A 19,686-nucleotide genomic window follows, 5' to 3' on the forward strand; every position below is an offset into this window, starting at 1 on the left:
CTTTTATTGGCAAGAATAAGACAGCCTGCTTTACTCAAATAAATGAACAAATTTGGAAAAGAATGTAGGGATGGAAAGAGAAGCTCCTATCGCAAGTAGGTAAAGAAGCTATGATTAAGGCTGTGGTTCAATCTATCCCTGCAAATTCAATGAGTATCTTCAAGTTACCGGTCGGACTGTGTAAAGATATTAAGGCAATGATTCGTAAATTTTGGTGGGGTAATGGTGAGTCCAAGAAAATCCATCGAATCAATTGGCGGTCTTTGTGTTCTTCAAAATCCATTGGAGGTATGGGGTTTTGGGTTTTTCAAAAGTTTAATAACGCTTTGTTAGCTAAGCAGGTTTGGAGATTTGTTAATGACAAAGATACTCTCTTATATAGAGTCTTTAGCGCCAAATATTTTCCAAATGGTTGTATTCTCGAAGCTCAGGTTCATCCAAAAATGTTCTTATGAATGGAGGAGCATTCTGCAAGCTAGGGATGTTATTAACAAATGAGCTATTTGCAAGGTTGGAGATGGTCAGAAAATTGATGTGTGGAAGCACCGGTGGTTGCCTAATCCTTCATACAGTAGAATTAATTCCCCTAGAGATGCCTCGATGCTGGCACGAGTTTGTGATTTGTTCTTTCTTACTAATACAAGAGTATAGGATCCCAGTAAACTAGAGAGTTGTTTCTTGCCTTGGGAGGCCAATGTAGTCCATCAAATACAGGTGCCCGAGACTTAGAGTGAAGATATTTTGATTTGGCCTCATACCACGGATGGTGAGTATAGTGTGCATAGTGCTTATCGTGTGTTAGTTGAGGAGGATGGTCAGGTCCTACCAAGTTCATCATTTTCAGGTGATTCTAAAAAGTTTTGGAAGAAACTTTGGAAGATTCGAGTTCCCAATAGAATTCGGAATTTTCTTTGGCGACCTATTAAAGATTCCCTGCCCACGAAACAAAACTTGAATGCACAACATGTACTGGTGAATGTTACCTGCGATCGTTGTGATGATCACCCCGAGACTATCTTGCACTGCCTTTGGTTATGTGATAAGGCACACTCGATTTGGTGCTCTGACCTGGGCTTCCAATTTTTATGCTAGAAGAAATTTTGTTCCTTTTATGATCTGATGGAGGTACTGCTCAATGAAGGGTCGAGCTATAGGGTTGCTTTGTTTGATACGATCGCTTGGGGATTACGGTAGAGGCGTAACCGATTAAGGGAAAATCAACATTGTTGGTAGCTTCTGGAAATTGGTGGTCGTGCAAAGGAGTTGGTTAGAGAGTTTTTTGAGGTGCATGACTCAAACTTGCCAGTGTCGATTCCTCATCCTTGTGCTTGCTAGTGTCCTTCTCAGCTTGGATGCAATAAGGCAAATGTGGATGTTGTTATGTTTGTCGACTTGGATTGTACAGGCATTAGGGTGGTGTTTCGGGACCATGAGGTTTGTGTCATTGCTGCACTGAGTCAGCATATTCCCTTGTCCCAATCAGTTGAGATGGCTAAAGCATTAGTAGTGAGGCGAGCAGTGGTCTTTGCACAGGAGCTTAGCTTGACAAATGTGATTATTGAAGGGGAATCCCTTAGGGTGATACACGATTTGGTTGAATCAGGCTAGTGCAAAACATTGTTTGGTCAGGTGATTAAGGAAACCTGGAGGCTTGGGGAGTCACTTCGGTTATGTCAGTTCTTGCATGTCAGACGAGACAGTAACAGGTTGGCTCATGCCTTAGCTAGAAGAGTAGTTTCATCTGCAGATACTATTGTTTGGGTAGAAGAACTACCTAGTAATTTAGATGATGTATTCCAATTTAATTTTACTCTTCTTTAATAATATTTCACTTACCACTTTAAGGTGTGGTTGGAAACATTGTAAAATTGGAGATAAAATTTTAGTGGGGAGTTTTCAGTTCTTATAAGCATGTAATGTAAGTAACCTTTTTCCTAATTAGTTTTATTTTACTTATATTACTGTATCTACTAAATATTGTTTACAATTGTTACAATTTTATGTCAATTGTTTAAGCTACATTGATTTAAAGTAACAAATAACAAATCATCATAAATGTATTTGACTACTATATATACGATTTTCTATATGTATTTTGAATGAGATATATATTTATTTGAACTATGATTTAATATATCTGATTTTGGACAATCTGACTATATTTTGATCTTTAATACCCAGCCAATGTGGGTTATTCATTAGTACCGAAACTAGTTTCATCTAGGGCACCCTGAGCCTATCGTGTTTCTGGACCCAATTAATGGGGGATATACATTAGCATGAAATTAGTTTTATCTAAATCTGATACCCAGTTACAGGAATATAGCGTAACCATAGTCATAAAGGATTGTTAAGAATATGAATTTTGTTTGAGTATTTGAACTATTATAAGTCCACGAAACTTATGTTTTTGGAACCCATTTTAAGTTATAGCTTTTGATATATGAAAAATTGATTATCTTCTCATCAATTATGATATATTTTTAAGAATAAAATATTTGACCAATGTACAATTTACTATTTTACTGATCTATTTGCTTGATCCAACTTATTAGGACTTTGGTTACTTATTGAGTTGTCAACTCACCCCCTTCTCCCCCTCTAGTTTCATATTATGAAGAATAGTAAGTTTTGGGACTTTTGCTGAAGGTGTATGCATGAAAGGAGATTAATAATTTTTGAAATAAGATGATCTTGTAAATAGTATATCTTTTGTTTAATGGTTATGAGGTTTGAATTGTTGATCTATTGGTACTTTGGAGATCTTTTAACAATTACATTATTGAGAATATTTTTGGATTTATTGATGAAATTTTTTTTAAGGATAACTTTTTAGTTGCAAAGAAGCCTTGCACACTTGTAGGGTGAAATCTTTATAAGCGTGCAGTCATTGTCACGTGCCTATCTTTATGGTTAGGTTCGGGTTGTGACACTTAATAAGCTAGACGTTACACTAATCCCATAAATGCACACTATTATAATAATCTTAATGCAAATATCACAACATCAATGGATTAAAATTAAAATTAGCCAAATAAATTTAATTAGAAACGATGCTCACAATGTAACTTCCTATACTTGATTGATGAAAACAATTGTACAATTTCTATATATTTTCTAACAAAATCTGAAATTAATTACAATGTTTCCAAGGTCATATAAGCTACTATTTCGTTCTTATATATAGATTTAAAGAAGGAAGAAATGAGGATTGTACAAAATTAGCTATCACAATATTTCCAAGTCCATATAATTAAGCTGCAATTTCATTCTTATAAAGATTCGAGGAAGGAAGAAAGGAGGTATGATATTCTCGGTAAATGATAAGTGAACTATCTTAACTACCACACATCAGCTTGCTTGCATCTTCAAATACGTTTTTTTTTTTTTTATTTTTTCACCAACCAATTAAGTTCTATACTTCCTAATAATTTGTCATTTGTTTTCGGTATCTAATGATATATTATTATCTAATGGATGTTTTCATAATAATTCTATGGTATTTGATTGAGCATAGAACTTTGATTTCTACATTCTTTCTTCTTCTTTTTGACAATTCAATAGTTAAGTGAAGAGATTTGAAGTTTAAACATCACTTTTAAAAAAGTGACGTTAGTGGTAGGCCTAATGACAACTAGTAAGAAGTTGGCCACATTAACAATTTGTAAAAATATTATGAAATTGTTTGTGGCTGTAGCATTACTTGTTCTTATTAAGCGCTCTTAGCTATATATTAATTATTTAAGTATCATGAAATTTTGAAGTTATTTTTCTAAGGTTTATATGAGAAAATTTTATATATATTATTTTTGCTTAAATTTTGTTGCTTTTGCAAAAACTAAAACAAAGTCCAACAAAAGAAGAAAAAAATTAATAATACACAATCAAGAATATAAAAAAATAATTGAAGGATTTTTGCATTTTTATTTTATCAAAACAATATTTGCATTTTTAGTAAGCATGAAACATATGTATCTATATCAATCACTATATCATGTAATTTCAAGCATATGAACACTTATAGTATGATACTTCACTACACATGACTTTGTCTTTCAATTTTGTTTATAAAATAGAATACTAAAGATTATAATTTTTTAAAGAAGAATTATTGAAATATTTTTTTTATCCATCGATCGATAGTTGGGGGTGAGACAATTTAAATAATGGATGCCTCCGGTGGAAACACCAAGTGCCAACCAGTTGAAGTACATGGCTCTTAATGAAAATTATTGAAATATTGGAGGAAACTAATAAGTGTCAAACAAACTTCTTGCACCCATGTCACTGCTACTTGCTGACATTGTGCTGCTTTTTCTCAAAACTCTCGTTTTCTGATTGAAGTCTCCTCACATTATGTTGAATTTCCTGAATCTGCTTCAACCTTTCTTTTATTGTGGGTGCCATACTGTATTACATCAATACACCCATGTAAGGCATCATTTTTATTTTTTATTTTTCCTTTGTTTCATGAAAAATAAAACAATGTTATCAAGTCAAATTAAAAAAATGAAAACACTGTAGACTATAATATTTTAAGCAAGTGGAGAAAAACTCTAACCTTCAAGGTTATACATAAACAATGCAGATGGGACAAGATGTAAACTAAGATCAAAACACCTGTGAGCTCCTTCTACACAATCACCAAGCAACCTCACTCAATTCTTATACCAAACATGTCAAATTGATTTAACTTCAACCTTAAACTCCTTCTCAGCTTGTCCTCTAAAGCTAAAACAACTACCCCAGTTAAGCTTTTTCTGCCATAACCCCCACAACATAAAGCACATGCAACACTTGTTCAACAAGTAATCAAGACCTAAAAACTCTTAAATTCATAACAAATTAACAAACAAACATATCGACAAATATCCATTTGAGCTAACACGTCAAACAAACATAGTAACAAAGCAACAAACAAACACGATAACTGTAAAAGGCTTGATGGTAAAACCACTTCTGCAGTAGGTGCATCAGATGCTACTCCAGTGCAGCTCAAGCTGCAACACAGTGCAGCAGATAGTGCACCAGGGCAGCACAAGCATGCATTAGAACAAGCAAAGCAATTTGATGATACAACAGCAAGTAGCAGAGTAACAAATATGAAGATTGAAGAGTTAAATGATTGTCAATGAACTGAATCTTGTATTACACAGCTGAAGAAAATCAAGAGTAGTACAAATTCATCTAAACGACAGAATAAAGGTGTAGCATAGTTAGAGTTGTACTGAGAACTACTTGTAGTTTTGTATATAACTAAAGCTAGATTAGTGGCTCACGTGTGTGTCTTTTAAGTCTATTAGTGTGTGTTCACACGTGTAGAGTTTAGTTAAATTAGTTACAGCTCTGTTTTGGGTCTTGTAGTATATATATGTACAAATTACTTCAATGAAAGATAGATTTCCGATTTCAATCACAAATTCAGTTTCTCATAGTAACAAACATCCAATTGAACCAAGTCACTAACATGAAAAATTACTGTCTGCGTCCATAAACTACAAACACCAAAGCATGAGTACTACTTATAAGGAGAACTCTGAAATAGTTATCTATCACACATTTTGAGACATTAAAAAAAATTGCCAAACATTTTAAAGCTGATGGAAACCCAGACATATTTCTGAGCGCTTCACATTGCCCAAAAAAAAAGCTCATTTAACAAGAAAAAGGAAAGAATATGCCAAAGCAAAAAAGATAAAGAGAAATTTAAGAAAACCCAAATAGAAAGAATAATTCAAATGAGCTAAAAGAAATTAAAGAAAAGATAGAACAATTCAAGAGAGTAAACCAATTTAACGAATGAATCAAACATAATTACCAGTGGGGAAGACGACAATCTAGGAACCAGTATTCCCGCACACACCCAATTCAAATGTAGTTACCAGAATTAGCAGGGGAGAAGGAGACAATTTGGGGACCTGAAATGAGAGATAAAGCAATGATTAAAAAACAGATAAGAGATTTGGATCGTTGATTAAGAAACTGAGCTAAAAGAAATGAAAGAAAAGATAGAACAATTCAAGAGAGTAAACCAATTTAACGAACAAATCAAATATAATTACCAGTGGGGAAGACAACAATCTAGGGACTTGTATTCCCGCACACACCCAATTTAAAAAGATATCTAAGAGCATTCTCATCAAAGATTGTAAAAATTTAAGCATTTAGCATTTCAAAAAGTTACTTTATTCATTTTCACATCTCACTTTACAATACACCCAACATCAAAGGTTTTATTACTTTACCACTTCATTTAAATATTCTTTTGTTATTCTTTCTTTATGTTTTCAAATAACTACCATTAACTACCATGAATTTTGTACCCAGCAACAACAACCTTCACACCTCTCTCCTTCACCAACCTTCTTATCCTCACAGCATCAATAAATGATCCACCTTATGCATACATGATCAATGCAAGCAAATAACCTGATGAATTTAAAGGCTCCAACTGCTCAATCCATACATGCTCAATGCAAGCAAATAACCTGATAAGTTAGAATACATATCAATTAAAGAATTCCCCATATACACTTCAAAACCAAAATCTCTACTGATCACTAACCCATGAATCATTCTTCCTATATTCAACTCCCCTAAACTAGCACATGCTTTAAGAAGACCCACCATAGTTATACCATCTGGCTCAATGCCAACCTCAAAAACCATCTCTTTGAACACCTGCAAACCAACTTGAGCTTCCTCATTTTGCACATAACCACTAATTATCACACTTCAAGAGATACACATCTTTTTCACACATTTCATCAAACATTTTTTGTGCATTCTCCATGTCAGAATTTGCATACAAACTCAACAAAGAGTTCTGAACTGAAGTAATGGCCAAAAACCCACTTCAAAAAATGTAACCATGTACTTGCAGTACATGAACAATGAAAACCAAACATTTTCCTTAGTTATCTTAGCAAACAAATAAAAGGAAATAAAATTCTAGTGCATGTGGCATTTTTTTTTTTTTGGTAGAAAGACGATTCATTAAAAACTAAGGGAGAGCATCAAGCTCATTACAGATCCTATTAAAGAATCTGCCATTACAATCCTCATCCAAAACACTCCTAATATCCTCAGGAGGATTATCAAAACAAACAAAGTTTAAAACCTACACAGTTTCTACTCTGGCTAGCATGTCCGCACAACGATTAGCTTGTCTGTAGCAGTGCTTAACTTGAACTTGTTGGAACATCCCCAACATCTGCCTGCAATCATCCAAGATAGGAGAAATTATATTATTCTTAGAATTCTGCAATATATCAACAATTGCTTTGGCATCAAGCGTAACAATGAGGGAAGGAATATTGAGATTATAGCATAATGAGAGACCATCTCTAAGGCCCCATAACTCCGCCACAAAGCTGGTAGTTGTCCCAATTCTCCTTGCAAATCCAGCAAGCCAGTTACCGTGCTCATCCCTAAGCAAACCCCCACAACTTGCCAGCCCCGGGTCTCCATCAACAGCCCTATCCGTGTTAAGTTTTACCTAGCCATGAGGTGGTTTCTCCCAACGCACCCTCTTGATACTTGGCGTGTCAAACCCCTTGGAGCAGCAACACAAAACACATATTCTAGAGCTTGCTTTAAAATATTAGACGCCAAATTTGGATTCTGATTTCTCTTATTGAAAATTAAACCATTCCTACTCTTCCATATGCTCCAAATGGCAATAGGAAAAATAACTGTCCAAGGAGGTTTCCCAGCAATGTGATTGGTGTTTGTCCTACCATTCATATCTAGCCATTCATGCAAATTAGACATCCAGATACCGTGATTACTCAGCTGCACACCAAGCTGGCTCCACACCGATTGAGCCCAGGGGCAATCCCTGAGAGCATGTAAAATGGATTCAGCTTCCCTTCTACAAATGGGACAAACCACATCTTCCATCACACCTCTCCTAGCAAGACATTCCTTCACTCCAATGCTATTGTGAGCGCATTGCCACATGAAGGTTTTAAAGCGAGGCAAAGTTGGAGCTTTCCATAGCCATCTCGTTGTGAAAGGAGAGATTGGATCAGCCCCCATTGCAACTCTGTAGGCACTCTTAAGCTCAAACCAGCCTTTCAAATTCTCAGCCCAAGCAAGCTTGTCACCACCTCTTCTAGTAAGGAAAAAAGGAGTAGCTTGAAGCTTTTCCTTAATGTTTGTGGGAAAATCAAAAGGCATTCAGCTCCAATCCAACCCCGATTCCACCATAATATCCTTAGTTTCCCAATTGGCTGCATCCCGAGTTAAGGGGGCCCTGAATGAGCTGTCTGAAAGGGCCTTCCTTTAACCACTTACCATGCCAAAAGCTTAGAGTACTGCTCCTCCCTACCATCCAAACACTTCCTTTAGTAAACACTTCTCTTCCTTTTTTAATTGCAGCCCAAACCCATGAGCAGGGCAACTTCTCTACATTTGTCGCATTCACCCTTCTATTGTTACAGTATTTTGATCGTAAGGCTTGAGACCAAGGAGCATCATTCTCGGTATGAAGTCTCCAATTGAGCTTGGATAGCATGGCTATATTTCTCCCCCTAGCTGATTGAAGGCCTAGATCCCCTTCTTCCTTTGTCTTGGTAACCTTCTGCCACCCGACCCAATGTAATTTCCTTGCTAATTCTAAAGTGCCCCAAAGAAAATTACACTTAACTCTATCTATACCATCCAAAATTTTCCCTGGTAATAAGGTACACTGCATGACATAAGATGTAATGGCCGCTGTGGAAGCCTGAATGAGTACATTCCGACCAGCCAAAGACAAAGAAGTTATTATTAAGGCTGTGGAAGCACTAGTGGTTTCCTGATCCTTCATACAGTAGAATTAATTCCCCTAGAGATGCCTCGATGCTGGTCCAAGTTTGTGATTTGTTCTTTCCTACTAATACAAGAGTATAGGATCTCAGTAAACTAGAGAGTTGTTTCTTGCCTTAAGAGGCCGAGGTGGTCCATCAAATACAGGTGCCCAAGTCTTGGAGTGAAGATATTTTGATTTGGCCCCATACCACAGATGGTGAGTATAGTGTGCATAGTGCTTATCGTGTGTTAGTTGAGGAGGATGGTCAGGGCCTGCCAAGTTCATCATCTTCGGGTGATTCTAAAAAGTTTTGGAAGATTCGAGTTCGCAATAGAATTCGGCATTTTCTTTGGCGAGCTGTTAAAGATTCCCTGCCCACGAAACAGAACTTGAATGCACGACATGTACTAGTGAATGTTACCTGCGACTGCTGTGATGATCACCTCGAGACTATCTTGCATTGCCTTTGGTTATGTGATAAGGCACACTTGATTTGGTGGTCTGACCTAGGCTTCTAATTTTTACGCCGAAAGAAATTTTGTTCCTTTTATGATCTGGTGGAGGTACTGCTGAATGAAGGGTCGAGCTATAGGGTTGCTTTGTTTACTACGATCGCTTGGGGATTACCGTAGAGGCGTAACTGATTAAGGGAAAATCAACATTGTTGGCAGCTTCAGGAAATTGGTGGTCGTGCAAAGGAGTTGGTTAGAGAGTTTTTTGAGGTGCATGACTCAAACTTGCTAGTGTCGATTCCTCGTTCTTGTGCTCGCTGGTGTCCTTCTTAGCTTGGATGCTATAAGGCGAATATGGATGCTGCTATGTTTGTCGACTTGGATTGTACAGGCATTAGGGTGGTGTTTTGGGACCATGAGGGTTGTGTCATTGCTGCGCTGAGTCAGCGTATTCCTTTGTCCGAATCAGATGAGATGGCTAAAGCATTAGCAGTGAGGCGAACTGTGGTCTTTGCACAAGAGCTTAGCTTGACAAATGTGATTATTGAAGAGGAATCCCTTAGGGTGATACACGCTTTGGGCGAATCAGGTCAATGCAAAACATTGTTTGGTCAGGTGATTGAGGAAACCAGGAGGCTTGGGGAGTCACTTCAGCTGTGTCAATTCTTGCATGTCAGACGAGACGGTAACAGGTTGGCTCATGCCTTAGCTAAAAGAGAAATTTCATTTGTAGATACTGTTGTTTAGGTAGAAGAACTACCTAGTAATTTGGATGATATATTCCAATCTAATTTTACTCTTCTTTAATAATATTTCACTTACCTTTTCTCAAAAAAAAAAAAAAAAAAAAAAAAAAAAAAAAAAAAAAGAGGCTTGATTTTGTATTTAAGAAGTACAAATTGTATTGTTCAAGTTTTACCACTTTAAGGTGTGGGTGTAAACATTGTAAAATTGGAGATAAAATTTTAGAGGAGAGTTTTTAGTTCTTATAAGCATGTAATGTAAGCAACCATTCTCCTAATTAGTTTTATTTTACTTATATTACTATATCTACTAAATATTGTTTACAATTGTTACAATTTTATGTCAATTTTTTAAGGTACATTGATTTAAAGTAACAAATAAAAAATCATCATAAATGTATTTGACTACTATATATATGATTTTATATATGTATTTTGAATGAGATATATATTTATTTGAACTATGATTTAATATATCTGATTTTGGATAATCTGACTATATTTTGATCTCTGATACCTAGCCAATGGGGATTATCCATTAGTACTGAAACTAGTTTCATCTGGGGCATCCTGAGCCTATCGTGTTTCTGGGCCCAATTAATGGGGGTAAGGCTATCCAACAACCCGAAAGACCCGAACCACACGTCCGACCTGAAGGCCCACGAGCGAATCAGAATGCCCAGACAGGTCGGGTGTGGGTCTCTTAGAGTTAAAAGTTCGGGTTTTCAATTCAGTTCAGGTTCCATATTTACTAACCCGTAGAAACTGACCCAACCCGTGAGAAGTTTAAAAGGAAAAAGGATGGGTTTCATGCTTCAGTTTCAGATTCACGTTCTCCTCTCTCTCTCAAATCCCTAAACCTAGCCCTCTTCTTACCGCCACCACTGTCAAGTTGATCGCATTGCCTTCGCCATTGACTTGTGGTCATCATTGCATTCACTGTCCTTAGGTTGATTCTCGCTCAAACCCCACTCTACCTCCTTTGATCTGCCATTGATCTTGTGCATCTGATGGTGAGTCAAAGTTTTTTTTTCCTTTTTAATTTCACACTGACCTTGTGATGGATGTGGTGATGGTGGATGATGGAGTGGTGGTGGTGTTGCTACTGGTTTAGTATTTTCTCTCTCTTCGTTCAGTTTCATAGATTTAGGGTTTATGGACTCATTTTCGCTATTTGATTCTCTGTAGGTTTGGATTGTGGTTTCTGTCCTTTGGTTTTTTGAATTTCTCTAAGTTGGCTTCTCTTGCCTGGGTTTTGATTTCTAGGTTTGGGTTGGGTTTTTTATTTTCTCTAGGTTGATTGTTACTTATTGAGTTGTCAACTCACCCCCTTTTCCCCCTCTAGTTTCATATTATGAAAAATAGTAAGTTTTGGGACTTTTGCTAAAGGTGTATGCATAAAAGGAGATTTATAATTTTTGAAATAATATGATCTTGCAAATAGTATATCTTTTGTTTAATGGTCGTGAGGTTTGAATTTCTATTGGTACTTTGGAAATCTTTTAACAGCTGTATTATTGAGAATATTTTTGGATTTATTGATGATTTTATTTTTGAGGATAACTTTTTAGTTGTTAAGAGGCATTGCACACTTGTAGGGTGAAATCTTTATAAGTGTGTGGTCATTGTCACTTGTCTATCTTTATGGTTGGGTTCAGGCTGTGACACTTAATAAGCCAGACGTTCCACTAATCCCATAAATGCACACTATTATAATAATCTTAATGCAAATATCACAACATCAATGGATTAAAATTAAAATTAGCCAAATAAATTTAATTAGAAACGATGCTCACAATGTAACTTCCTATACTTGATTGATGAAAACAATTGTACAATTTCTATATATTTTCTAACAAAATCTGAAATTAATTACAATGTTTCCAAGGTCATATAAGCTACTATTTCGTTCTTATATATAGATTTAAAGAAGGAAGAAATGAGGATTGTACAAAATTAGCTATCACAATATTTCCAAGTCCATATAATTAAGCTGCAATTTCATTCTTATAAAGATTCGAGGAAGGAAGAAAGGAGGTATGATATTCTCGGTAAATGATAAGTGAACTATCTTAACTACCACACATCAGCTTGCTTGCATCTTCAAATACGTTTTTTTTTTTTTTTTTTTTACCAACCAATTAAGTTCTATACTTCCTAATAATTTGTCATTTGTTTTCGGTATCTAATGATATATTATTATCTAATGGGATGTTTTCATAAAAATTCTACGGTATTTGATTGAGCATAAAACTTTGATTTCTACCTTCTTCTTCTTCTTTTTGACAATTCAATAGCTAAGCGAAGAGATTTGAAGCATAAACATCACCATTAAAAACGTGGGTTCCTATTGAGTAATGCAAGAAATGCAAACTTTTTTACAAATTTTTTTACAACTGTTGATGTAGTGAGTGGTTATTGGTAAATGAAAAGTGATGTTAGTGGTGGACAATGACAACTAGTAAGAAGTTGGCCACATCAACAATTTGTAAAAATATTATAAAATTGTTTATGGTTGTGGCATTCTTATTCTTATTAAGCACTCTTAGCTATATATTAATTATTTAAGTATCATGAAATTTTGAAGTTATTTTTCTAAGGTTTGTATGAGAAAAAAAAATTTATATATATATTATTCTTGCTTAAATTTAGTTGCTTTTGCAAAAACTGAAACAAAGTCCAACAAAGGAAAAAAAAATTAATAATACACAATCAAGAATATAAAAAAATATATAAAAAAAAAAATTGAAGGATTTTTGCATTTTTATTTTATCAAAACAATATTTGCATTTTTAGTAAGCATGAAACATATGTATCTATATCAATCGCTATATCATGTAATTTCAAGCATGTGAACACTTATAGTATGATACTTCACTACACATGACTTTGTCTTTCGATTTTGTTTATAAAATAGAATACTATAAGTGAAAATACCCTTTGTGTGGTTTTCAATGTCACATAAATTCTAAAAATGTCATCAAAGTTTTCAAATCTAGACCGAACGGGTTAATCGTGAACCAAATTGAAATCTGGTTTTTTAATCATGCAGAGCCGAATTTCAAAGAAATTTTGTGAATCACTTGACCCGTAGTTGGACCGTACGGTTCAGGTAGAACCAATAGGGTTTAATCACCTCATGAAAATTATTAAAATATTGGAGAAAACTAATAACAAATGCCACACAAACTTCATGAATAAGGTGCACATATTAGGCTTAGAACCTGATGTGCCTTGGTTGATAAATTGGAAATGTACCTTGGTTGATGAATTGGAAAAAAAAAAAAAGTGATTTCTAATGTCACATGAATTTTGAAATTGTTTGCAAGGTTTTTAGATTTAGACTAGCCGGTTCGACCGGATTAACCATAAACCAAATTGAAATTCAATTTTTAATCATGCTGAATTGGGTTTCAAAGAAATTTTTTGAACTGCTGGACTCGCAATTGAATCATATGGTTCGAGCAAAACCGATTGGGTTCAATCACTTAATGAAAATTATTGAAATATTGAACGAAACTAATACTAGGTGCAGAAACTTCTTGAATAAGGTGCACATATCTAAGTTAAAGTCTAACTTTTAGGTCATGCTTGCGTGTTGATGCTCTTAAATGGAAACTAAATATATTTGAAGGAAACTTTTTTCTTTTAGGAAATATTTGAAGTAAAATTAATATAATTACATACTGCTAAATTAAATAAACTTTAGTTGCTGCTTTTATTTTATATTATAACTAGTATTTATAATATTTTATTATATTATATATTTTGATTAGCTATCTCTAAAAGTGAATATATAAAGTAAATTCATACTTTTATATTTCAAAAATTAATTATAAATTTTTATTTTTTTAATGTTTTATTATTTTATGAGAAAATTACAAAGTTAGTCTTTATTATTTACATCATATTTTAATTTGGTCCATAACTTTTTTAATGTCGTATTAATTTAGTTCATACTATTATCTCTTAAATGAAAAAAGTTGATATGTCAAACGAAACAATAAAAAATTATTTTTTATATCACATCATATGCCAACTGTACCACCATGTCAATTAAAAAATAAATAAATAAACTCAAATTAAAATTGAGGTACGTGACCACCAAAATCCCTAACTCATCTCCCCCCAAAAATCCCTGAACCATCTTACTAGAACCTCATAGACCTCCCAGGTCCTGATGAACTAAATCCAGACAGTCTAATTCCAGAGAATTCCACAGAAAAGCCCTTTGCATTCAGAGGGTTAAACCTATTCCCAGAAAAAGATTGAAGATATTCATATAAAGAAAGGGAGAGCTAAGAGAGGTAATTTTAATTTGTGTCTAACAGCCTAAGTAAACATTGAAACATATTTTCCTTTGGCTGACCAAACTATTGAATAAAGTATATGGTAACAATTTTTTGACCCTTTTGCGCATATGCAATCATGTGCACACCAATCACATGTATTGGTAAGGTGTGTTTATCAAATAAAAAAAGATATTCAGTTTTGTCGAGTCATCCCACATCGGTAAGGTGTAATATTGAGAAGTGGTTTAACACTTGCTCCGCGACAATAACTGCCACATGCAGTTTTGGTGTTAGCGTGTGAGTGTATTTCTTTATCTCATCCCACTTCTCCTATATATGTGCGTGTGTGTGTTTATCAACAACAACAACAACAAAAAAACAAACAAACAAACAAATAGGTAATCAAGTACTATTATTACAATGCAACTGTCTGAGATAAAGATTCTAGTTATTAAGGTTGATGACTCTTAAACTTTTCCCTTGACTTCTCTGGCCTAAATTCCCTATTTGCTTCCAATTAGAATCGATTTTTTTTTTTTTTTTTTGGTATTGTGTATCATATGATACACAAATACTAAATAAAATTATTAAAAATCTATTGATATACATATATAAAATAGTATGTTCATTATAAATTTCAAAATATATTGAATAGATGACCAATTTAATCATTAATTATGTAATAATATTTAACAAAGCTAACTAAATAATTTAAATTAACATATGTTTATACACATTCAAATTGATTAAACTAAAAAGTGATAATACAAGATATATGAGCCAAAATAATAATTTGTTTTCATAATTAGTAATAATCAATTTTATCTAGGTCAATGTTATCATCATGTTCATCATCTTAAAAAATTATATTTTTCACTGACATTTTCTTCATCTTCTTAGTCTTTTTTATCTATTTTTAATTCTAATAATTTTTTCTTTATATTTTTTCTTGGCATTTTAGCTCTTAGACTAATAACAATAATAACAAAATAAAAACTAATTACATTTTCATTTTAATACATTATTCATAGGTTATATATATATATATATATATATATATATATATATATATATTGCAAATATAGAAGTGAAGTGTCAAGTGCACAACACAAATTTTGTAGGAGAAAATTTTGTAGGAGAAAGAGAAGGGGTGGAAAGAACTCATATACATGTTTTTATTAGATTCAATTAAGTTTCCAAATAAATAGTGTTAAAAAAAATTTAGCAACTTTGTTTAAATCAAATAAAACCACATTTTTATTCAAAAAACTCATTTTCAACCCACATGTTTATATATTGTATGATTCTATAATACGATATGCACCTATGTATCGAATGATCATGAGTACTTATGGTCATGGTTTTAAAACCCGAACCATTTAAGGAACCCAAAAAAATAGAGATTCATGGTTGTTGAGAGAGGTTGAGTTGTGATGATGTCATAGTTATTTTAATAATTAATTTAATACGAAAATAAATTAAAGAAACATATGAAATTACCAATTTTCCAAGACTAGTATTATTTCAAATGTTTAACAAAATTATAAAACATAGCAATATTTCAAAAAATTATTGTACTATTATAATTAAAAAGTAATTCTTAAAAATTTAAACTGAGAGAACCTTTTCTTTTCAGAAAAACAAAAATTAAGACTTTCATATATTAAATAAAAAACCTTAAAGTTCAGAGTTTGTGCAATGCCAATGCCCAATAATTTTTTTATTTAAAAAAAAAAAAAAAACACCTCAAGAGAACTAAATAAAAAACAAAACAAAACAAAAACAACCAAGTACACTATCCTACATGGCAACCAAGTACCAAGAGAACTTAGGCTTATTTAATGGTATATTTTTTTTAAACCCACCCTACTTCCCAAAGTGCATCTAGCCCCCATTAGGCGTTCTTCCCTAGTTACCCACCTAGTCTTTCTTTCAGGTCTTTATTTTCAATTTCTCCGCACAAAAAAAAAAAAAATCTTTATTTTCAGTTTTCTCTCACTCTCCGTTTCTCTTTCTCCTCCCTCAGTATGTCTTCTTCAAATCAAATCAGAGATATTAGACTCCCATCCAACCAAATTTAAAGACAGATCTTGTGATGATGAGTTGTCTGCAACGAAAGAATGGAGTCCAATGAATGAAATTGAGGGCTTGGACTTCAAGCAGCGAAGAAAAAAAGTCAGTTATCACCCACCCATTTTATAAAGATAAGTCAAAAGAAATATCCGACCGGTAATCCCATGTCGAGTTCCAAAAACCAGGAGGTTTGACTGCTATTCCCTGCAAAAATCAAATTTCCGGTTTTATTGATTTTTAAAGCCGGATTGATGACCATGACCAGTTTCCAGTTCACCTGGTTCAACCATCCAGTCCAATTTTCAAAACCACGCTGCGGAACTTTTTGCGGAACTTTTTGTACACCATACGAATTGCGCCTATACAATATTAACAACTATGCCTATGCCCATCAGAACAGTGAAAAAACCTCAGCAATTAACATACGCCAACTTCATCAGCAAAACTCACATTCCTCCCCACCAGAACAAAAAAAAAAATCGGCAAATTTATCGTATGTCAACTTCATTACCCCTAAAACGCAATTACTCATGCTGCATAAAGACATAATTATCCATATTAGTTCCTACTCCTCAGAGTTGGGATTATTGGTCTGGCTATAACAGAAACAATTAAATCAGTAGTTCACAACATTCTAGAATATAGAAACAATTATGATATTCCCATCTATTGATCTATTATGATGCCTCATTCACCACAGAGGCTGCAAAAAGGTTCTATTTAATTCATATCTAATAACCAGATCCAAAATAAAATGAGATTTACAAAGAAAATGTCATCAAGACAACATAATCTCAAAGTCTGCTACAAAAACTGACACCCTAAATATTCTCTGGTTCACAAGCATACAGTAACACTGCCTAAAGTATTGCCAGTTTTCCACCAACTTAAACCACTTGCAGGAGACAATGTGTACACACAATAAACAAAATTATCCAGATTGTGGCTCAACCTTCAGAATTAAGGTACCAGAGGAAAAAACTTAACCAACCAAAATTTGAACAAATTTAGTATATTCTACAGTCGTACCAAATTGGCATCAGTTTGAAGGCACAAGCACAAGCAGTGCATAACTTATTAAAATTGTTTAAGTAATGTGGAAAACTCAAAATAATACACAACCCAGTAATAAAATTCTTATGCTCATCAAAACACATAAAACAATCAAGAATGTCATTATCTTGACAGAGAGATGGACTCCTTCCAAAACAATATCTACATTTTTAACAACTAATGCTCAAGGATTTTTTTGTTTTTCCAAAATCATATCTGACCATAACTTACCATCAGGCACCATGAGCAGCTCTTTGTGCCTTCCTACGCTCATACTCAGCATCATCTGTGGGCAATTCATACCGGCAAACGGGGCATGTATTCCTAATCCCCAGCCATGGCACAATGCAGTCACCATGGTACCGATGGGCACATGGTAGCTGCTTAGCTTGCTCCCCAACACCAATATCATCCTTACAAACCGCACAAAGCGCATTTTTACCCTCCACATCTTCCTGGGTCATAACCACTGAGGACAAATTCTTAACAACAGATTTGGAAGCTGGAGGCTTACCCGTTATATCATAATCATTAAATTGCCCAAACAACATTTCATACTCAGCATCTGTATTATAAATGTAATCCTCATGATCACCAAAGTAAGGTTCAGCATCACTATCCAATCCAAGATTCATCTCCAAATTATTAGCAGTCAACAACACTTCCCACTCCAAATTCTCCAACCCTACAACTCTCACCACACCCGCTTCCTCTACCGGGGGGCCAAAAACGGGCACCAACCTCTCATCCTCTTCAGCATCATCATCGATAAACATGCTCAAGACCTCTCTCTCGTCAACGCGACCATCAACTTCCTCCACTTCCTCCCACTCGAAATCTTCATTAACTTCCCTGTGATCCTCCAATTGAAGTGAATCCCAACAAAGATTTCTGAGCCTCATGCTCGTATCATTGTCATCATTGTCATTACCAACCTCTATCTGAACCTCATGTATACCATCCAATTCTCCAAAACAACAATCATCACCATTCATCGAATGCAAATCGATCCCCAACACGAGGTCGTTCTCATCCTCCTCCGAATCAGACCCAAACCCAACAACACGAACGCAACCCTCAAATTCCACAGCACTTACCGTAGACCGTGCCTCACCAGATTGAGCCCTCGAAACCCTCCTTCCCACAAAAAAATCATCATCATCATCCTCATCCTCATCATCATCAAGATCAACAACACGACAAGTCTCGTTATGGGCCCGATCAAAAAAATTCCTTTCAACCTCAAACCTAGACCCAAACCCTAACCCTAAATCAAGGTCCAACATCTCAATACCCACATCACGATTATTGATATTATGGCTACTATTACCTTCAAAAACACGAAAGGTTGAATCTTGAAGAGCTTCGCAGACGAGATCTGGGTCGCCCATCATCACCTGAGACTGCTCGACGCGTTGGTGGAACAGATCCATCACGAAATTCACTTGGTTCTCGCGGTGGCCAAAGAAGTAGGTGCCGTTGGAAATCGAATCGATGTCCGAAACGTCGTCGTCTTCTTCTTCGTCTTCGTCTTCGTCTACGAGTCGAATCCGGACCGTTGATTCAAGGTGATGAATATCGGAGGGTGGTGGGAATACGAGGTCGGAGGAGTGGAGGAGGTGGTGGTGGTGGGAGTGGGAAGAGTAAGAAATGGTGGATAGGGTTAAGGTTTGGTGAGGATCGTCGATGGGAGAGTCTAGGTCGAGGAGGTTAAGGTACGAGGTGACCTCTGCCATTTGATGATGTTTTGTGAGTTTCTCTGCTTTTCTATTTTTCGTTTTTTTTTTTTTTTTTCCTGTTGAAAAAGAATGCTAGTGTGTGTGTGTGTTTTTTTTTTTCTTTTTTTTCTTTTTGGATTTAATGGTGGTGAGGTGTGAAATTACGAACGTGTCCTACGTTGTTTCGTGGAATGGACTTTTCTCATTTGTTGGGGCCTAGGTTCAGACATCAGGGTTTCCTAGCAATTTCGTTGGAGACTGTAGGACATTTGTGTCCGTAACGAGAGGGACAACTGAGAATTCTTTGCCAATTTTTTAGTTTTTTTTTTTCTTTGTTTTTTTTACTTTAGTTATGAACAAATGTATTATTTTTTATTGAGTTTGAGATTTTAGTTACCATGTTGGGTGAGAGATTGACACATTGGTTGTTATATTCACTATATTGATTTAAGATTTTAAATACTATTAATGAATTAATAATATTTGAGTCTGACCAACAAAATATATATATATATATATATATTCCACTGGACACAAGTCTCTCTCTCTCTCTCTCTCTCT

At 34.7% G+C, this 19,686-nt stretch overlaps 2 protein-coding genes across 2 annotated transcripts; one reads left to right on the top strand and one right to left on the bottom strand.

The window, feature by feature from the left end:
• Window positions 1-9,600: 9,600 nt before the first annotated feature.
• Window positions 9,601-9,993, top strand: LOC142632745 (uncharacterized). The gene has a single exon (XM_075807091.1). It carries the CDS (start codon window positions 9,601-9,603, stop codon window positions 9,991-9,993), a length of 393 nt encoding a protein of 130 aa, XP_075663206.1.
• A 7,357-nt stretch (window positions 9,994-17,350) lies between these two features.
• On the bottom strand, window positions 17,351-19,225 carry LOC142631706 (uncharacterized). The gene has a single exon (XM_075805990.1). The coding sequence runs from the start codon at window positions 19,141-19,143 to the stop codon at window positions 17,641-17,643; it is 1,503 nt and encodes a 500-aa protein (XP_075662105.1). The 5' UTR covers window positions 19,144-19,225; the 3' UTR covers window positions 17,351-17,640.
• Between the last annotated feature and the right edge of the window lie 461 nt (window positions 19,226-19,686).

Source organism: Castanea sativa, chromosome 4 (assembly GCF_040712315.1).
Source record: "Castanea sativa cultivar Marrone di Chiusa Pesio chromosome 4, ASM4071231v1".
Lineage (NCBI taxonomy): Eukaryota > Viridiplantae > Streptophyta > Magnoliopsida > Fagales > Fagaceae > Castanea > Castanea sativa.

What these genes read in the sequence shown, in the direction of transcription:
- LOC142632745 (XM_075807091.1), top strand. Translation starts at nt 9,601, where the DNA reads ATGGATGCTGCTATGTTTGTCGACTTGGATTGTACAGGCATTAGGGTG.
- LOC142631706 (XM_075805990.1), bottom strand. Translation starts at nt 19,143, where the DNA reads ATGGCAGAGGTCACCTCGTACCTTAACCTCCTCGACCTAGACTCTCCC.